At 35.8% G+C, this 22,054-nt stretch overlaps 2 protein-coding genes across 2 annotated transcripts; both read left to right on the top strand.

The window, feature by feature from the left end:
• Positions 1-2,063: 2,063 nt before the first annotated feature.
• On the top strand, positions 2,064-5,695 carry LOC146141519 (uncharacterized). Its single transcript, XM_083390160.1, has 3 exons — positions 2,064-2,212; positions 4,532-4,874; positions 5,504-5,695. Exons 1-3 carry the CDS (start codon positions 2,064-2,066, stop codon positions 5,693-5,695), a joined length of 684 nt encoding a protein of 227 aa, XP_083246286.1.
• A 2,057-nt stretch (positions 5,696-7,752) lies between these two features.
• LOC146141520 (uncharacterized) lies at positions 7,753-12,122 on the top strand. Its single transcript, XM_083390161.1, has 5 exons — positions 7,753-7,915; positions 8,927-9,063; positions 9,147-9,206; positions 11,169-11,349; positions 12,064-12,122. Exons 1-5 carry the CDS (start codon positions 7,753-7,755, stop codon positions 12,120-12,122), a joined length of 600 nt encoding a protein of 199 aa, XP_083246287.1.
• The last annotated feature ends 9,932 nt before the right edge of the window (positions 12,123-22,054 follow it).

The following is a 22,054-nucleotide window of genomic DNA, read 5'->3' on the forward strand; positions in this document are numbered from 1 at the left end:
TTGTATTTCCATGAGAGGCATAAAGTACTTTTTAACATCTAGTTATAGGTTGTCAAAAAATAATAAATTGAGCAAAGCCGTTTATTTTGTTCTCAATTAATGGACAAAATATGCTATATGCAGCAAAACTGAATTAGCTAAGTTTGCACTATTTTAATTACGGAGTAACGTTAAAGAACGAGGCCTTTTGGATATTAAGAGAATCCTTCAAACGGGATAACAGTCTCGAACAACAAATAGGATTTGCGCAAAGCGCCGAAAATTTGCTACTCTGCGTGGAAATAAGTTACGAAAACGGAAACAAGTTAGGAAAGCGGCCGTGGCCCCGTGCAGTTTTATTTGAGGTCATGCTGAAAAATGATAGCTTAGATTTTTCTGCAAGCAAATTCATTTCATCAATAGAGCCATATGGCGTTACGAAAAGAACCATATATGCATCGCGAGCCATTGGCTTCCGACCCCTGAATTAGACCAAAATGCGCCTAACTCTAATCCAATTTGTGAATTGCTTGTGTGCTCTACTTCTAAACTAGTTCGAGTTTTGCCAGAAATGCTGCTTTGTCAAATGGCAAATTAAGTCGAAGTCTGAAAAGCTTATGTTGAATAAATTGCGATTTAAACCAAATTGGTTGAAAACAATTAAATTTAAGTTTAGTTTCTAGTTTTTAAGTATCAGTTATTGTAATTCTAATCTAATTTCAGAATTTTTTTTTTTAATCTAATTTTGAAAAGCTAAAATCAATATGGTTGTTCAGGTCTGGATAATAGGTAGCTTTTTAAAAGTCGAACACAAAACCTGATTTATCCTTGTCTTTGTTTTTCGACGGTTTTTCTTTTCCCTTTTCCTTTTCCTTTTTCTTTTCCTTTTCTTTGCCTTTATTTTGCCGTTCGAATTTCGCCAAGTGAGCGTTTTGAAATTCTTCGTCGAGAATAAAATCGACACTTTTGGTCGGGTAGGCAAATTGCTGGGCGATTGGCGTCTTTTCGGTGTACTCTAGGCTCGTTTGACTTGCAGCTTTAGCTATATAACAGACAACAGGTTTTAAAAGACCTAAGTTTTGCTGTGTATGTGAATTTAAATAATTGTTCGTCGAAATTTCAACAGAAATCTAATACAGCTATAGTTGCGCCAAATTACGTCACAAAGCAATATAAAACTCATTTGTTACAAAACAGAAAATAATGATTGCAAAGGGCTAAAATATTAAAAAAGAAAACGTTATAGTTAACTGTAATAGAGTCAATAGTTTGCTACTTACAATAGCATTCAAATAACAATCATTGGTTCGTGCCTATAACAGCTAGTTATAAGCATTTACAGCATTGTGGTTTTAGCTAAAACACTTCAATAAGTTAGCTAAAAAAATTTTTTCGCTCCTTAGATAAACGTTAGCGACGATTTATTTAAGTCACTGTAACGGGAAATCTTTACAATATTTGTAAATTAAACTTGCTCGTGTATTCCAAAAATTTCTACCGCATTTTGAGAACTCGCAACATTAGAAATTATAAGTAGAATTACAATTAGCCATATTCAGCTAACTGTAGTTTAAATGACGCAGTAAGTTAGCTTTAGGGCGCAATCGGTCAGTTATTAGGCTATAAAAACGTTTAGGCCTAAGAACATATCGTTTAAAAAACACTAACGTACGCTTCAATAAGGATTTCCTTTGTCCTTTTTTGGTTAAAAGGTGCTTGTGAAAAATGGACTCTAAATCTTTCAGGTGTTTCTTGCGTTTCTTTTTGTCTTTCTTTGTAATTTGCGAGCCCCTTCGTGCTAAGGCGGAGTCCAGTGCTGGATTGGTTGACGATCTGCTCGTATCTTCCTTTGAAGAACGTTTCATTTCGTTTCTGTTTTGGGAAAATTACTGCTTGTAAATCAATAAACTCAACCCAATACACCGTAAACAATGGTTCACTTGTTACGTCACATTGCTATCCTTTAGACCTGTACTGTAGTTTAAATAAGTTTATTTAGGTAAGTTTTATACCATGTTGACTTATTGAAATTGAAGTGTAATTAAAATACTTTTGCATAAGTATCACTAAAAAGTTGCCTAAAAATGAGCGAAAATAAGACACAAAGTTCCGAAAAACAAGAGAAGTTAAGCCCTGTAGAACAAACTGTCAAGAAAAATCAAACTCTCACGGTAAAAACGGATACAACCACAAAAAATGAAAATACTGGAAATAAATCAGAGGGAAATAAAAGGTAGGATGTCAACATACTAGTTTATGCACTTAAAATTATGATTTAGAGGACTTATTTAAGTTATTTTTACGAGGAAATAGATAAATTAAAATTGCAAGCACATTTTGCTGGACTGTTTTTAACCATAAAAGATGAATTGAACTCAGCTTCTTAAATTAAAACATTAATTAGGGTCTTGTAGTCAATGCTCTCTATTAGAATGTCTCCTACACAAAAGCTTTATTTTGTTAGCATGCCTATTTATAGCTGAGATTGTTAATCAATGGAATTAGTGCAAAGGTTGGTTCACACTGGACGCGTTTTGCTTCTGGCTTTAGCGTCCAGCGCTAGCGTCGCCCAGTTCACACATAACGCGTTGCCAGCGCAAATTTCCTAGTTTCTAACTGAAAGCGTCCAAGTTGAAATATTTTAACTTTCCGCAACCGAAAGCGTTTTTTTTAAAACGTTTTACGTTAACGCTACACGCGTCTAGTGTGAACCAACCTTAAGACTTTACTATTGTGGTAACAAAGTACATTTTATTTAAAGCAGGCCTGTACAACTTAAAACAAAAACAAATTTGCTTAACTCAAATACAAGTAGTAAACCGAAAACTGTTTTTACCATGTGGGCGGCATTAAATGGTTGCGCGGGCCACATGCGTTATGCAGGCCTGATTTTACTTTTTTTCGCTTTTTTTGATGTGCCATTCCAACGTTTAATCGTATCTGGATTATTCTTAAATGGAAGCAGATAGCTAATTTTTCAGCCATTAAAAAAAACGTTTTGGCCTACGGTTACACCAATGACGTCACGTTTAAATGTAACTTTGTGACATTTGAGTTCAAAAACCTCAGTAAAACCAGGATCAGACATTTTTAAGTAATATATGTTTCGCTTATAATACTGGCGTCGTCAGTTCCAAAAAGTAAAGGAAAATGCATATACATAGCAAAGTAGTAATAAATTTAATAAAGAAGTTACAGCCCTGCTAGTGGTAGTATCGATATTCGTCCGATATTAGGATGGTATCGGTGCCGATCCAATACCAAATTAATGCAGGGATTTTAGCCAACGCGGCGCTTCTGCCAAAAATAGAAGCTTAGTAAGAACGGAAAGAAGTGCACTTTTACTGTTAAAAATACAACGGAAAGATGAAAAATTACCGTTAGATAGCGATCCTCTATATCAGGGGTCGGCAACCTTTTTTGCACTGCGGACCGGTTTAAAACTAAAATTTTGTCGCGGACCGGCCTTGAAAAAACAACAAAAGTTCAGGAAAGGAAACTTATTACAACTTTCAATGCCAACTTTATGCTTGTTTTTTCGGAAAGAGATGCTCCCATCTAAGAATTATTGAACTTACTGAAACCCGCGAGCGGTATCCGGCCAGCCAAACAATTTAGTTTAACCCAGCCCGCGGCTCATTTCAATAAAACTTTAAGGCCTTAACGTTTTTTTCTTAAATTACACTGGTATAACATAATTACCAATTCCTATATTCTTACCAGCTTCTCAAAATAAGGATATTTAAGTTCGTTTTTCAACAAAATTTTAATCTTACAACCCTGCTACGGACCGGCAACCAACTCCTCGCGGACCAGTACCGGTCCGCGGACCGGCGTTTGCCGACCACGGCTCTATATGACAATTTATTTGAGAGGGGCGCATTTAATAGCTTGCGTTTGGGAATGCCCGCTAATATTTTACCGAAGTCAATACCTGATGCCAAGTGATAGTATCAGTACTCGTCCGATACTAATCGGTGGCGATCCTATACCGAATTAGTTGAGGAATTCCAGCTAGGATTGCGATACAAAGCAGCGATATTTTTGTCTTAGTAGGTATTATTTTTGCAAAAAAATAGTTGTTAACAATCGCAGCTATAACCTAAATGTTGGACTAACAACATGAAAAAAATCCTTTAAAAGTTTCAATTTTATTTATTTTACTCGTTTCCGCATAGCTGTGTCGTCATTAGGATCGGACAGCGATAATTTTTGTCCAAAATATTAGTGATCGGTATTTTTCAACATGTTGAAAATAAATAAAGGTTTATTCAAATCGTTCAAAATGCTACCCATTTCTGAATGGGCTTTGATATTTGTTCTCAGTCTAACTACAATCTCCAACCATTTTCTTAGGAAATATTCGAAACGTTCACAAAACGCCACCTACTTCTGTATGGCCTTTGATATTCTTACTACCTCTAACTACAACCTCCAGTCATTAACTGAAGATTTATTCGAAATGTACAAAATGCTACTTCTGTTTTGGCTGTAATATTCTTACTACAACCTCCAGTCATTATACTTTTAACTTAGCATTACTTTTTACCAGTGAAAGTTTCCCGACACAAGATGGCCCAAAAGCGGCACCGACGACAGCAAAAAAGAGTCTCTGGAAGTCGGTCAAGGCTGCCAACGTTACGAGTACAGACGCAGCAGCCTCAAGCGACTCAGCAGATGAAAAAACGACCTTAAAATCCGTAGCCCAGAGGGTAAATCGCCAAATCAAGGCCATGACCTTGATAAAGCAGTGGACACAAATGACTTCGCACAGTCAATTTTCCAATGACCAAGAGCACTTGACCTACATGAGAAACGTGGCCAAGCACGCCACAATCGACTTGCCCGACGGTCTGGTGGCTACGGTCAGAGAAGAAGTGCTGCCCATTCTGCAGGTCTGTTTTTATTTTTAAATTATTAAGATTAAAGTTTTTGGAGCATAATGGCCTGTTGTTGTAGTAAGACGAAGAATGCCCAATAAAGCCAATACAGAAGGTAGTCATTTCAACGCTTCGAATTACATTAAGAAAGATAATAGCTGGAGGTTGGAGTAAGATGTAAAATGAATGTCGAGACCAATACATAAGTAGGTAGCATTTTGTTAATGCTTCGAAAAATCTTAAGATAATGTTTGGAGGTTGTACTTAGACATAGACTGAATATCAATGCCAACAAAAAATAGTTGCATTTTGAAACGTTTCGAATAAACTTAGTTGGACGTAGTAGGAATACAAAAGCCCATTCAGAAGTAGGCAGCCTTTTAAACTTTTCGAATAAGAGATATTCGAAACGTTCACAAAATTCTACATACTTTTCTGAATGGTCGTTATGATTAAACTTATTCTTAGCTTTTTGATTTCGTTAACGCTGAAAAGAGGATTCTAATTGCCCTTTTTTTAGAAAGTATATGGACTGGCAGTGTTGCAAACAATTTATTTTGAAGGGCCTTAGGTCCCAGTCAAGTTATTCGGCGAAAATGCCCGTTACGCTCCAAAATTTATTTCAATAATCTTGTATTCCTCAGGACACTTTAAAGCAGTACAAAATGGAATTGGGGGCCAACCATTCTCTCACACAAGAGATGCAGAACACCATACAGCGCTTTAGCGACGAGAAAAACAGCACAAGTGCCAAGGAGCTGAAAGCTAACAACAACTTTTTCCGGCGCATGTCGAACATGTTTTTGCCAGTCAACGACGATGCGACAAAAACCTAATAAAGTTTTACTGTTTTTAAAGCAGTTTGTGGTGGTTTTACGGCTGGTGGACTGGTTCTGTTTGGCTCTTGTGCGATTTTCGTGGGATTATTTTTTTCCTAAATCAGCCTGCTTTTAAAGCCTGAAGTTTGTATTGCTGTTCAGAAACAGTAAATGAACTAGGGCTATGCCTGCTATGCCATTCCCTTCTGTTTTTTAAACTATATTTTTAAAGTTACAAACTTTATTAAGTGTTTCTGAAATTGTTTTTTTTTTTTGCGGCGACCGAAATACTTAGTGTAAGTTAACAGCGAAACTTGACCATCCAAGTCTTTTAGCTGAACTTTAAGTGAAAAATGCACAAATAAGTAAAAAACACAAATAATTTGAAATTCATCTTGAGTCTAACCTTGAAAAAAGTCCAACCTTGTAAAACTTAGAAGTGGGCAACCGAATTAAATTAAACGACGATTCCATTTTAGGTCGCGACACATGGTTTGAAAACACTGCTTTAAAAGTTACATCCGAAAGCACGGGTGACTTATTTTTCCTTTTTTTTTAATGTTATGCAAAACCAAATAATTATTTTCTTCTATTCAATTCAGGGGCATTTAACTTTAAAAAAAGAGCTGGCGTTATAAATCTATGCCCTATGGTATCAAACAAGTAGACATAAAAACCTGCTGTTTTCGGTCCAAAAAATCAAAAACTGAAATGGAGTCTAAATACATTAAGTGCGATAACATTTTTTTAAATTAAAGTCTTTGCTTTTAAAATCCATCGCCCTTTTTAAATAATTATAATGCGCCAATATTTCAATTAGCCTTGATTAAAACATTAAAACTAGTTCGCGTACCCCTAAGAGTTACATGGCCCCCAGTTTACCAACCTCTGTTTTAACGTGACCTATAGAACCAAACGATTATTTTTAAAGTTTTATCGAGAACAAAAAAAAATTCGTTTTTCCAGAATCAACCGCAAAAATATACGAAGCAATTTATCCTTCGTTAATCATTGAAAAAAATAAATGTATATATATATATATATTGTTTAGGTGTTGCAAATAAAAAAGGTTATTTAGCCTATAGGCGGGATAATTATTTTAACTGTTAAACAGGAAAAATACTAAAAGAGTCAATTTTCAGCATTTTAGGACAAAACGTAAAAAAAACAGGCCCAACCGTTTTTTCAACGGTTATCGCGATTCAGTATTTAAATTTTCTTAAATTAACAGAAAAAAAATAATAAGGTATAGGCTACGCATTCTCCACATCAGAACAAACTTGAGATTAAAAATAGTACAAAATGCATAATAACTTGAATGTTTTCTTAGGTATACTATGGACGGTTCTGCAATGTAATGTGATGACAAATTTCAAGGCCTAAAAGGTTAAAACCCGATGGTGCTAAAACTAAATAATGCTATTACCCACTGAAAACTCAGACTGATTTACTTCTCAGTCACATTAACTGAAAATGATAAAAGCGCGTATCGAAATGTCTCAATCAAGGTGACTTCGATTTACTCGACCTTTTTGCCTTTGCAATTCATTTTTAAGAGTATTTCCAAGGTGGCAATTTCAAAGCAAAGAAAAAGACCATGTTAACGCAGGATGATAACTTTATCATTAACGTCCCGAGACAAATACTTACGGACTCATAAGTATACTATACGTCCTAGAGATTTATGCCGCCTAGAGATTTTCGGGTCAGGCACTATTAAAAGATATATATTTTCCAAGCAAAGCCATCGTCATTTATCCTAATTCGAATGAACTCATTGCTAGAGAATTTTTTGTTATCTAATAGAAAGACGAGACTCATTTAAATCAAAGTTAAAAGTATTAGTGCTGTTGTCTTGTTTGTGTTTTACTTTAAGCTTATAAAAACAAATTAGTGAAGAGAAATTCGGCCGCCAAAGCGTATATCAGTTTTGACGCTTATTATTTAAGTCGCTGTGAAAGAAAGGTTAAGAAACACTGGCTTAAGTCAACAGTGCTGGGAAAATTAACACGTGGTTGTTATACCCGGCTCTAGTAGAGATAAGCGCTCTAGTTAAACTAGTCATTTTCAGGGCGATGTATTTCCTAGATGGGTTTGGCTCTGCGCTTTGGTCTGTTGTGTTGACCGAATTGGGTGATAAAAGCTTTGTATTGGCGGCTGTACTTTCGGCAACCCTTGGAAAGAGAATTGTGTTTACGGCTGTTTACCTAGCGCTGGTGTTTATGTCCATACTATCAGGTGAGTGAATGCGGGTTAGGGTGTGGGTTTGGGTGAGCTAAGTATCATTATTATTATATTTATTTTTACAGTTTTCAAATTATGACGACTTGTTTCGTTACTTTACCTAAAAAATTGTGGTAGAATTTTAGACCAGCGCCAAAACTTTGAATATTGCGCGAGGGTTTACTTCAAAAAGTTGCTCGTCGTTTAGCAAGCGTCCTTTTTTTGAAATCTGCAACACCGCTGTGTTTTTTTCAGAGTGTAATATCTTCATAAGTTATGCCGCTACCGAGTTGAAATCCTTGTGTTGGCAGCTTTCCAGGGCACACTTAAAAAAAATATTAATAAAATAGTAATGTTCACGTAGAATAATTACATTTTTCCCTTCAAGAATGTGCGTAGTGCTAACTTAACTATAAAAGGTCAAACCAAAAATCTGCGGCCAAGCGCACTGTAAAAAGGCCAAATTTCTAGTTTTTGGCCATAAAAAGGTCAAACTGGTAACCCTGTAATTCCCAGTCTGGCAAGTCTGGCGTACAGTTCGCCTTGAAACAGCCTTTTTACGTTTTGCGACAAAACCTTTCAATACTAAACAAGCTTTTTGCTCAATGTCTTTCGAGATACAACTCATCCCACTCCGAAGGCACTGTGACGTAACAAGCGCGCTTGAGGTCAAACTTCAGACACCCATCAGTTACTTTTGCCTTTTGTAATGGATGTTTACACGCAGTTTGATAGGGGTTACGTGGACTAGTTCAAGGGGGTCACCAACAGAAACTTTAGTATATAATTTAGATTAAACGATAAAAAATATATTAATAAAAAAATATTGGAACTTTCTCCTAAATGCATTTATACTTTATTTCGGTTTTACATTTGCTGAAGCGAAAAAATCGGATTTCCTATAGGTCAAATTGTTTTATGACGTCATGTCTGTCTTTGACTCTAACAATAAAGCGGTTAAAAACCACTGGTATAGAGCCTAAAATTAACATTTCCTCATTTAAACCACTTATGTACCAACTGCAGCTGTTATTGGGTCGTCGGTGCTTCGTTGTGGAGGATTTATATCAGAACAACAACTTGAACAACTAGCCGGAGTCCTTTTCCTTGGATTCGGAATCCACACATTTTGCAAACGGGAAACAAGTGAATCACCGGAACAGGTTGGTTTAATAGCTTTGGTATAGCCGCGGGCAAACGCAAAAACATACTTAAAAATAATATATGTTCTTTTAAATTTGTGCAGCAGATTGCAAATGGAAAAAGTGAGCAGGCCGAAACACAACAATCGACCGTGTTTGCAAAAGTAAGTTTTAAGAGTTGTTATTGATGCTGTTGGTCAAGTAAGACAGGGGTGTCCAACAAGCGGCACGCGTGCCACACATGGCACGCGACCAAATAAAAAATGGCACGCAAGCCCCCCTAAATTACTTAATTTGCTATTCAGCGAATTGTAAAAAAATACCTAATTTTTTATACACTAAATTGCCATTGTTTATGCACAATCTAAAACAATCGCTGCAATCACGACAAGTAACAATTACTTCTAATATAACATTACATTGTAGTGGGGGCTAGCATTCACATAACTATATAAAGTTTGGTGTCAAGAAACAAAAAGAAAAAGTCAGCTCACCGACGGACTTTTAGATGCAGTAATGCGCACTGTTAACTTCACTTTTTTATTATTTGTAAAAAAAACGCCTTTTTATCAGAAAGAATTAGTTACTAAATTTTGGCACGGGAAGAAGTTATAGGATAAAAATTGGCACGCCGGCACGTTTGAGTTGGACACCCCTGAAGTAAGAGGTTAAGTGTTTCTACGCTACAGTGCTGTAGACCGAATTACAGAACAGGTTTTTAGATTTTCCTCATGGCTTGTTAAACTGTTTAGCGTTTTTTTATGACAATGACTTAAATTAGAGTTGACTTGCTATATAGCTAACTTAAATATTTTAGACAAAAAACTTGGACTGAAGTGCGTTCATCAAGCTTTTTTCTGTAAAAAATTGGGTATTTTTTGCTCGTAAAACTTTGCTGGTGAAACAATTGGCTTGCTAAACGGCACGCTTAACGTTATTTTTTACTTGGGTTACCCGCGATATGTTTCCCCTCCTCTTGCTACACACCCGATCCGTTAGCAATTAGTGCAGTTCTAAGTAAAACGGTCTACCGCGATTAGGGCATCCAAGGGCAGAAAAGTCTAACTTTTAGGCCACGAGATCGTGGCAATGCAATAATTAAACATTTATAGGTTAACACCCGGCATAGATAATAAAAACATTCGCTAAAAGTTCACAAAAGATAAAAAATATGTGAAATAGAATTAATAATACCTGACATACCTGAACGCTAACCCGAACCCTAATCAAATAAAGTGCTTTAATTTAATAATTATTTGAACGCTGGGGAAAAATCCCAAACCTGAGTGGGCATAAGATAATTTCCAGTCGAGGGTATATAGGATTGTTACGTCACACGTTGAAAGCGCCAGTGTGGCGAATCGGGGTGTTTAGTTAGGGGCAAGAAGGCTGCTGGCTCTAAAGACGAAGGCCGACGGCTGCCTAGTCTCTTCCAAGTTCTTAATCCGACTCCAAAGGAGCAGGCCGCTAGAATACCTGTCCTTAACTTCTTGTACTCTAAGCAAAGACAATCCACTCAGTAGATGTTGCCCGTCGAGTATATTCACAAATCTCAGAAACACAACGATAAACAGAGCGGTGATTCAAGCCGCTAATCAGTAAGACGTATAAAAATAGAAATTAAATCAACGAACGATATGTACGGTTAGGCTGCTGGTTAGCGTTTGGGTTCGGCTGCGTTGAGTATTACTAAAATTAATGTTCTTATGTAGATTGTTTAAGTCAAATAATGAGACGAATTACCAGTTTCTAAAGTTTTATGTTTATGACAAGGAGTTGACTCGACCTGGACTTGATGACTTGACTGGGACTTTTTAAAATGACATGTTTACAACACTGCTGTGAACGAACTTTTACAGTGTTTGTTATAGTTAAAACAAGACACCGGATAATCAATTAGCCTTTTTCAGTAATGCAGATTCGGTAAACTTCAAGTAAATTCAATAACGCGTTACTTTACCATTGGTTACCTTGATTTTTGTAGCTAAACATATTCTGCCTGCCTCTGGTGGCAATCTTTTTTGGCCTGTATTTTACGTTATTTTTAGGCTCGTCACGTTATTTTAGGAACGCCATGTTTCGTAAAAAACAAGGAAAATAGTTTCTTACTCTAACAATTTTTTCAGATTTTCTTGATGGCTTGCTTGGCTGAGATGGGCGACAGATCTCAGGTGACTGCCATTCTTCTAGGAGCAAGCAAGAACTTGGCCGGTTTCGCAGCAGGAACCTTGATCGGACATGCAATATGCACAGGACTTGCAGTGTTCGGTGGAAAATCATTTGCTGATAAGATTCCGTTGCAATACGGTAAGTCGCTACCTTAAACAACTAGATGAAGTGGACAGTGTTGTAAACATGTCATTTTTAAATAACTTAGCCGAAGTCCCGTCATGTAATTTGTAAAATAAATTCAATACTTAAAATAATAAAATCTTATCAGTCATCGTTCGCAATAATGGTAAAACACTCAATTTTTTGAGCAGTGTTGTGAACAAGTCATTTGTTATGTAACTGAAGTCCAAGTCAAGTATTTTTCAAAACATAACAAGTCCCTCAGTGCAAGTCACGAGTTGCCCAAGTCCAGAACCTGTATACAAAATTAAAATGATCTGACTTTAGTCACTTTTTTAAATGACACAGCTTGACTTCTGTCATTTGGATAAATAACATAACTTTGGTTGAAATTAAGTGTTTTTTTATTTCTTTTTAATGAAATCCGGTTATTTTTCTCAATTTTTGCAGGTAAACAATTTGCTTGCTCTATATTTGTCATTTTTAAATGATATATTGCGCATACTCTATTTAGTTCAACAATTTTAATAGCTAAGCGTTTTGTTTTTAGGCCAATTTATCGACTTGCTCTTAAAATGAATTTTTAATTTATTTGGGTAATTTATGACTTGGACTGCGATTTGTATTTTTTATTAAAAAAAAAATTTGACATAGCTAGTTCTTTTTTATATGACTTGCCTCAGATCTAATTTAGCTTGTGTTTAACTTGTTCGTTGTATTTTGCCACAGCTAGCATAGGTCCTTGTCTACTTTACACATTTCTTGGTCTGTCCTTTCTTCTGGGATGAAAGAAACTGCACGACGGGTCTCACAGAAGACAGTTGAAGCAACTGCCATTGTTTTATTACGTGTATTATGTGCCGTGTGGCTTTGTTGGGACAACACCAAAGTCGAAATAAAACACTGTTCGGAAAAAAATACCACAGAAGAATTAATACCTAATCGCTGTACGTAATAACGTCTAAATCGAAATCAGTCCTGAAGCCGTCAAAATAAGACCTAAATGGCCAGAATGAGGTGTATTCAACACCTAAGCTTTAAGTACATTACTAACTCCCCTAATAATATCAACCTAACCCATATTGTAATCCCATCCAGTACCCACAAACAACCCCCCAAAAGGGCTAAGCAATCTGGTTCCAAAATAGCGCCGCCGGTCAAACTAGGACGCCCAAACTTCAACACCGAAACTACCAATTAGCCGAAGAGGCAAAAGTGGTATGATGATATCCAAAAACAACATATATCTGACAATTTTGCCTAAAAAGATAAGCGTAGAAAAATAACAAAAAACAAAAAAACACCGAATCTACCGATGCACCCCCAAATCCTCACACTCGCCCCAATGTTTCAGTCGTTATTTTGTCCATTTAGGCCTTATTCCGAAAAGCTTATAGATCTTATTCAGACGATTTAGATCTTTATGCGTATTTGGCTTTATTATGTCGTTGGTCTTAATACTATATAATACTGTAGATTATTCTGTTTTAGATATTGCTTTGTAGGTTTTATTGTGCTATTGTTGTACTTTATACAGTGCTACGAGAACTGGGAGACCTAAACTGTTTCGCCTTATATATATTTAAAACATTTGTAACACCTACTTTACCTTCAATCGCCGGCGTTTGCCGACCACTGGTCTAAACTACACCACAATGGTTTCCAACTATTGTACAGATAAGCGCAATTGTAACTGGACCCTACAGGACATTACTTAAAACCCAAGTAACTTCAAAAATATATATCTGTTCAAAAAGATATATAACATTTACAACTAGAAGCTGTCTTTCATTAAAATAAAAGGTGTCTTTGAATTTTATCTGCTAGAGGATGTTTTTTACGCATTTATTTATCAGTGTGAGAAATGTCAAATGATATTGTGGTGCAATTTAAGCATTTACCGACATATCCTTGGATAATCAAGTCAACGCCTTTTTAATATTAGTGGCCGGAAACATGCAACATTCATGTAAAATAATAGAATTTTCTTCTTATTATCCGCCCCGGTTCGCCACTATGTTTTCTATTTTTCGGCTTCCAGATATTTATCTTTGTTGCTGTTCCAAAATCAATTTGAACGATAAAGTACAAAATAGGCTACAATGTCCGAGTGGGTGTCTTTGTCACAATGCCCTTTAGCAAGTTTTTGACCTCTTTTTTACTTCCACTTTGTGGCGCAATTTTTTCTGTGTTATCAGTCTCTTACGTTGTTGTTACTGATCGCTTCTCAGTCAAATCGTTCCAGAAATGGTAACTACTTATCGCCAGTAAAAATAATAAAATAAATGTCTTTCTCTGCAAGTAGACAGAGCTCTTTTGAAGCCCAGTAAAAGTAACCCGAATGCCCAGTTGTATTTTAATGCCTCCCTGCTAAATCGACGCTTTCTAAAATGTTGTTTATTCCTCCCTCTTTTTTGTTTATCGCATTCGTATTGTTGTGTCCTTATATATGTAAATAAAAAAGTTATATGTAATAAAACACTTTTTGGCCGACTGCATCGTCATTTAGTTGCAGCAGTTGTGGTCCTAGTTTGACCACTGCCGAATTTTCTAATTATTTGTGCTTCGCGCGATTTACCTAACTTCACTTGCATAATATTGAACACCGGTTTATTCGACAACAGCACGATTCCAAAAATTGCCTTAATCATGACGTTTAATTTGTGAAAAATATTCTGAAAAAATTTTAATGACCCCTTAGACAAAAATCCTGAATCCGCCTCTAATTGCAAGATAAACATAAAAGTTTAAAAAATCTTTACTGATAATTTATTAGATATAATTTTGCAGGCCAAATTTAAATATTTTTTAGTACTTTTCCACTTGCCTAGAACAGTTGGTTTTAGTTTTTATTAGCGTAACCTACATATTGATTTATTTGTGTTAAGTTTTTAGTTGCTGATGATGCATTTTGTAGTGAAATTAATTAATTATTATATAACATACAAACAACTGGTTTTCGGTTTACTAAGTTCTGTACTTAGTTTAGTCTTTGTGATTGATGTGCAACCAGAATCGTTTGTTTTTCAACATTCGGATTCAGGTTGATTCTGGTATTCGAAAGAAAATTCTGCACTTTAGACGTCTTTTTTGAGGAGTAAAAGCGACAGTTCTTTTTTATTTTAGAATTTCAATACTTAAGAAAGCCAACAAATGGATAAGGGCATATTATGGATTTGAGAACAAGTCACTATTGTAGATCGTATTCTGTCGTGGTCATTGATGCGAATTTGGCGTTATTATCTCGGCGGCTTAGTACTATCGTATTATGGAAATTCTGACTTAGATATTGTTGCTTTGTAGGTATTCTTGTGTTTTCTACTTAAAAGTACCGTGGAATCAATGAGCTAAGCCTAATAGCAAAGTAAAAATACATGTTTAATATATTAAATTATTTTTTTCCTTTTGCTCGCGGCGCACCTGGCAGCCTTCCATGGCGCACCGGTTGAGAAACGCTGGGCTACTGATTCCAATAAAAGCAGTTATTTTATCACCGTTGCCAGCTAAATCCCAGTTAAAAATGTCCGATGCACCCCTAATATTTCTAATTGAATAAGATAAACTGATTATGCCATTCATTTGTATGGCGAAATGCATATTTACCTTGCTGGCTTCTTGTTTCGAAGCGGTGCGCTTCTCAAGCTATTAAAATATTTCAGAACTTTTATCGTCAACATTATGTTTTCTGTTGATATTCTGTTATACACATGCTATAGTAAGCGGATGTCCGATACATGAGATTTTATTCCGATAACGATACCCGATATTTTTAATATATATATATACCAAGTATCACGATTCGATCCTAAACCAAATGACGTCATTACTGTGTTAAAACACTCAAAAGAAGTGAAACTTAACCGCTCTAAGATGATGTTTCTTAGGATATACTTTTTACCAAAAATGTTTTATAATTTGGAACGTTAATAACGTCCGGATTTGTTTCTGCGCTACCCCCAAAATCTGGCTCCAACCAAGTTTTTTATGAAAGTTTTATTTTTGTTTCATGAAGTTTTTCTCTTTTTATGGCGAATATTATTAATATGTAAAGTTTATTCCTTTTATTTTAAACACGTTTTTCAAAATTTTCAAAATATAGACCGGTCTTAGTATGATGTTGATTATTTTTTAATTATACGTAAATATGTTAATTTTAGGTTTATAATTATCTGCTAGAAATTATCGGCTGGTATGAACCAACAATTTACAGGTAAATTAACCTTTTAAGGTATAAATTGCTACATTTGATCGTAAATCACGGTTCGACTTGCTATATCAATTTGTATCCGATTACAAAAACTCTTGGCATCGGGTATGAGCTCCGTTTGGATATTATCAAACGTCCCATATTTAATGTTTTTACGGAGATCCCTAATCTCGATCGTATAAAGCAGTAAACATTATCTCCGTTTTTCTATAGAACAAATTCAAAGGCAAGGCCAGTAAAGGGCTAGCCAAGGCAACACGGCGCTACGCCATTTAAATCAAAACACATTTTCGTACGCCTTTGTGATGCCACGGAGCTCTTGTGATGTCACACCAGGCTATATTAAGTTTGACCATTATACCCATACAGAAGTAGATATCATTTTGTGAAAGTTTCGAATGAATATTCGGGTAATTGCTAGAGGTTGTAGTTAGTTGTGGGCAGGCCTAGACTCAAGGGTTGTTAGCTGGCCAATGGACTTGTGGACCCAAGAAACCGACTTCGCAGACGTCGTAGTTTATCCTGCCATCTCTCGTTGGCAACTTCAGCCCAAACCAGCATCTGTAAGTGAGGTTTCAAGTTAAAAAAATCAATAACTTTTGGATACAATGGTTGGAGGTTATAGTAAAACGTATTAAGAATAGTAAAGCGCAAGTAGCTAGCATTTTTGACGTTTAAATGAACCTTAACATAAAAAGTTAGACGTGAAATGAATTTAAGAAACCATAGAGAATGAGGGGTTATTTGAGACGTTTCGAACAAATCTTAAGTAAATGGCTTGAGGTTGCAGTTAGACCTGGAATGTACAATAAAGTTCATACAGAAGTATGTAGGACTTTGTTAACGTTTCGAATAAAATAGCACAGAAATATTTGCAATTTGCATTCTGATTGGAATAAATTTCCATTTAAACTAAATTTATTTTAAATAAGTAAATTTAATTCTAGTCCAAATCGTTAAAAAAACATCTTTCTTTTGGTTAAAAGTTTACAATACTGGCTAATACCAATTAACTATAACTAGTTGGACATAGTAACGACGCCATTTGTATCACATTGTACAGTCCACAGTCTTAACCAACCTGTTTACCGACTAAGGTTGCTGGATTTTGTTGACTGAAATCGACTCTCTGCTTTGCTTTGCTGATTGCTACGTCATCAACCTCTTTTTTTCGCTGGAGGGCCTCAGTGAGCGATAGCATGCCGCTATGTTATGGCGAGCTCGTGGGTGCTTCCCCTTTCTGTAAAACTCTGGGGAAAAAGCGTTAGTGTCATTGTTAGGTTGGCTTGTTTGGCCTTGTTTTTATGGTTGAATACTTTATCTAGGAGCTTTATCTAATATTTTATGTTATCTCCCTAAGGCACATTTCAACACTAAATTGCCTGACATGTCAGGAAAAATACGGTGAAGTATACCTCAAAAATGTTGAGGTTCGAGCTACGAACCGGATAATACATCCAATATAGTTGGTGAAAAGGAAGACTTAAAAGGGATAGGCCACAGTCGTTCTAATCGTAACTGTGTGCACCTTACATTTAGTTGGGTATAAGGATTTTTAGGTAATATAAACACAAAAAGGTTTCAAGCAAAGGATTCCAATCACAGCAAACATCTTGGTTGAATTTTTAACATAAAGCACCTACGACAGTCTGTTTAAGAGCAGTACTCCGCAACCTCTTGTCACTTGCGGCACACCAACAGGGTTTAAAATTCTCGGCAGTACCCCTACAAAATATACGCAAGACGCCGATGAACAAAAAAAATGCAAAAACATAGACCGGCCTTACTATGGCAACATTTTTTGTTTTAATTATACATATATAATATGTTTATTTGGGCGTTAAAATGATTTGCCACAAATTATCGGCTGGCTAGCCTTTAGTCATAAACCAGGGGTTCTTAAACTTTTTTTTTTTTTTTTGATAGTTCGACAGGTACTCAGGAACACATTTGTCACGAGGGTCTGAACCACGCTGGACAATATAAAAATTGTAAGTCACATGTATTTTAAAAACAAAATCCAATTTTTTAAGCAACGGTGCTATGGTTGTTTCTCGACTTGCTTTTTTACTGCGGACACTTAAAAAATATTTTTGCTTCGCGTGGACCAGTGGAGGGAAGGAATTTTAAAGTGGACGTCATAAATTGATGTCATAATGCCCCAATACAACTAGATTTCGAAAATCTGCTGTTGCTGTGCAAAAAATGTGGAAGTATAAACTAATATACATTCAGTGAAAAAACGTTTTATTTTAAATTTAACACTTTTCTTTAAAAAAAATATAATTGTTTTACAAATACACACTAATATTTAAATTAGGGCGTCATGCACCCCCTAAATTTAGTTCACGTACCCCCAACGGGTTCATTGACCCCAGTTTAAGAACCCCTGTTATAAACCTACTATTTATAGGTAAATTAACCTCTAAGTTAGAATCGCTACACATGAGCTAATGTCAAGTAAAGACAAGTCCTATTTTTTCGGACCTGTACGAATGAATAAATTTGCGCAACAACAACCGAGATTAAACAAATTACAGCGCAAACCGAGCTAAATTATAACGACACAAAATGTCTAATTATTTTACACGGAAGCCGCATAAGCGTATGGACAATATCTCCAGGATTCCGCTTTCTTTGGAACCAACAGATGACCTGTTGGTTGAGTTTGTTTCAAAATATTTCAAAATTACGATTTTTTTGTGATTAAATGTAACAAATGTTTTAACAAGGTTTCAAAATGCTTTAAACGCAAGGAAACTACGTTTACCAGAATTATTGCATACAATCAAAATGACCGCATAAACCAGGGATGGCGAACCTTTTCATCGCGCGGGTCACATACACGACTTTAATCCTTACAAAATGAACAAATGGGTCATATAGATTTAATTATTTGCTATTTTCATGCGAAACTTTGCCGCTTGTCTGGGTTGATAATTTAAGGTTGTTGAATGATTTCCAAATTCGGATTTCCACAAATATTAAGAAGCTAAATAATTAACAAATGCTGCAGCATTTTTTATGGGATTACAGGAGTTCAGCAGAAAGATTTTCAGCATGGTTTATTGGTTTAACCAGGTATTTGGAACTTCTAGTCTGCGAACTCTTAATTTTCCCTGAAGGATCGCCCCCCTTAACGTTTTACAGCGATAAACAAAATGATTTTAGTTGCTTTTCGTCACGCATTTGTTGAAGTGCAGTTAATGTAGGCCTACTCGCCACCCTAAAATAATTTTGCACGACCCACAGATTTGCCAGCCCTGATTTAAACAGTATAGTGCTATCTAACGAAGAACTGTTCTTTTTTACATTTATTATTTCATAAAAATGATTGATAACATTTCGGTATTTCTAGAGAGACAAATGGGACATTAAATATCTATGGGGGGTCACTTCGTGACCCGCGGGACAGTGGTTCGCCATCCCTGGCCTAAACTCTACGTTTTTGGCGTTATTAGTACTGAATTTTAGACAGTGCCTTTGGAAAAAAAGCGCAAGGAAAAAAATATATATGTTTATCGCGGCACACTGATTGCGGAGCACTGATCTAGGGCAGTGGTTCCCAACAATTTTTTTTCGCCGCTTCCTTTCTAGTTTGCAAAAACCTACCTCGACCCCAAATTGTGGTGCGCGAATTTAACCATATTACAATCTTATACAATTTGACAAAAGTGTTCTATTAAATGCTCATTTTGCGTGTCGACGAGAAAAAGTTTAGAAGAGTGCATTGCATGATTTGGATGGCACTTCCGTACAGAAAGCGCGGTAAAGCAATCAACAAAAATCTGTGAAAAAATATCAATCGCAGCCGTCAATTGGCAGGGTAAAGCCACTAGGCTCCGAACAGGAAAACGCCAGAACAAATTTATAGAGACGGTGACGGTATGCCAATAATAATCATAAGGACAGAAAATAGTTTCCCTCTTTTGAAAACAACAGACGGTGAAGCATTATAAATAAGCCGGTTACTAAATCGTTACGCGACTACGCTCTACAGCAGATTTAAGGCGCCATTTTGAAATCACCTGGAAATCATTAGCATGGACGGTAAAGGCTTGTCTCATTTTTTTCAACTTTTTTAGCTGTGTACCCTTTAAAAATCTGCATGATGGCGCAAAATTGTCTACTTGATAATTCTAGTTTTCTAATTTATTGAATTAGAGCAAAATGTGGCTAATTCTAATTTCTACTTTAGTTGTAAATTGCTTGTGTGCTCTAATTCTAGTTATTATCTAATTCGGATTTCACCGCAAATCCTACTTTGTCTCTCAGTCGAAACAGTTAATTTACATTAATACCCTTTGGTTGGAACGACTAGGGGTGATTTTTTTGTCATCGGAAAAGCATAGGCTATGCTAAAACTAAAAAAATTAGCACACAAATAAAAATAATTATTATTTACATTCTTTTGATTGAAAATAATTAAATGCAATTGCAATTTTAGTTTCAACTTTACTTTACCGTTTGGTTTTGAAGAATTCGGTAATTCGAATTATAATCTAATTTGGAAAAAATGAAATGCTGTAAATATAATTCTAATGTAATTTAAAAAAAGCTATAATAAATCTAGTTGTCCAAGTCTGATGGCATATACCCCGGAAATAATGAATTGATAAGACAAAAAACGTGCTTTTAAGGTTGGAAGTCGTAGTGTGGCCTACTTGCCATAAAACTAGAAACTTTAGCCAAAATAAATGTTCGGCCCATTAACGCATAAGGGTTGTTTTGGGTGCACCACAGCATTGATTGTTTAGACCAGGGCTGCGTAGTCGATTAAAAACGACTCAGCATAACTCCAGCCATTACAATAAGGTCCAACCCCGGGCAAAATTTCGTCCAGAGTCCTGGTTAGACTCTACAGCATTTAAGTAAAATTTGTTGAAAATTTGACAATCTACTTGAAGGGGTGTCTGGTAATTCATCCACTCACATGGTTGGTAAATATTCATTTGAAGAACATTTTGACTCGGTATTACTTTTGTTAAAGGCGGTTCCGGGCCTGTGATGTGTAAATTTTATTATCTGGGTGAATTTATTATCATCTACAGCTTAATACACATATGTTTGTGTAGGCCTTGTATCAGGCTTGGACAACTAGATAATTCTAGTTTTCTATTTCAATAAATTAATCCTAATTCTTATCAAATAATCTCGGCTTACATTATTAATCAGCATGTTAAAGATAAACTAAAATTCGTTACAGTTACGTACAGTTGCGACTGGACTTGTACTTTTTTAAAAGACTTGACTTGGACTTAAGTTATTTCGCATATGACTTGGCTGGGACTTAGTTCATTTCAAAGGGAATGACTTGTTTACAAACACTAGGTATAGTTTATTTTTATCGTTTTTATTTTGTAGTTGACTGGTTCTATTAACGACTTGACTGGAAATGGACTTGGACATCTGATGACTTGGACTGGGACTTGACTTAATTCATTTTAAAATTCTTTGTTTATAACAATTGATGTCGCTAATAATAATAGCACGTTTGGAAAAGTTTACGTATATACAAATTTTAATGATGTCAATAGTTGCATGCAAATAATGCCGTGTCTCTTGTTTGCATTAAAGTGCAGTAGAGCAAATTATCGTAAACAAATATGCATTGCGCCATTATATGCTGACATTGCACAATAAGATTTTTGCCGAAAATATTTAAAAATAAAACTGTATTGAATTTTTACGATAAATGGCTGAACTAATATTCTGCAGTGTCGACGTGGCGTTGTGCTTATGCCAGTTTTTTGAACCTATAAACAACGCATACCGCAATCATAAATTCCGGGGTAAAATTTGACTTTCATAAATTCTGGGGTAAATTCTAACCGATCGGCTAAAACGTAATTTTTATGGCAACAATTTTTCCGATTCAGACTTCAGTTAGTTAAGCGAAAACCAAATGGTTATAACAATCTACATGGACTGCTAGCAATTAACTAACCATTATTACGTTTAGGCCCAAGTCAAGTCTTTTCATTAAAAACAATTTAAGTCCCGATCAAGTCGTTATAAGAACAAGTCAAGTCCCAGTTCATAAATTAAAACAAGCCAACTTCAAGTCAAGATATTGACGTATAAAAAAAACAGTAAACCATTAAAACTGGTAACCTCGCCTGAATATGAGCAACAATGGGCTCCCAGAAAAAAATAACCGTAACCACTCAAAAAAATTCCAACTAAATTTGGCATGAGGTTTAAAGACGTACATCAGCTAAAGTTGTTTCTGAATATAGGTGTTTTCTGAATATCGGCTATAATTTCTGAAGATCTTTCAAAAAAAAAAATATGTTTTGGTTAACTTTTGCTCCAAAAATCTTACAGTTTTCCTGCGGTGGCCTTCTTTGCCGCCAACTGTGCTTGTTTTTGCTTCATTTCCACCGACGACTTGAAGTGGGTTGGAATGAGCTGATCGTTGTCACTTTGATCCGATTCTCCAATCGCCTGAATTGCCTTTAAACGATCGATCTGTTCTTTCGTGTCGACAGGTTCGTCTGTAATGCGAGAAGC

This window comes from Ascidiella aspersa, chromosome 5, assembly GCF_963924565.1.
Source record: "Ascidiella aspersa chromosome 5, kaAscAspe10.2, whole genome shotgun sequence".
Taxonomy (NCBI): Eukaryota; Metazoa; Chordata; class Ascidiacea; order Phlebobranchia; family Ascidiidae; genus Ascidiella; species Ascidiella aspersa.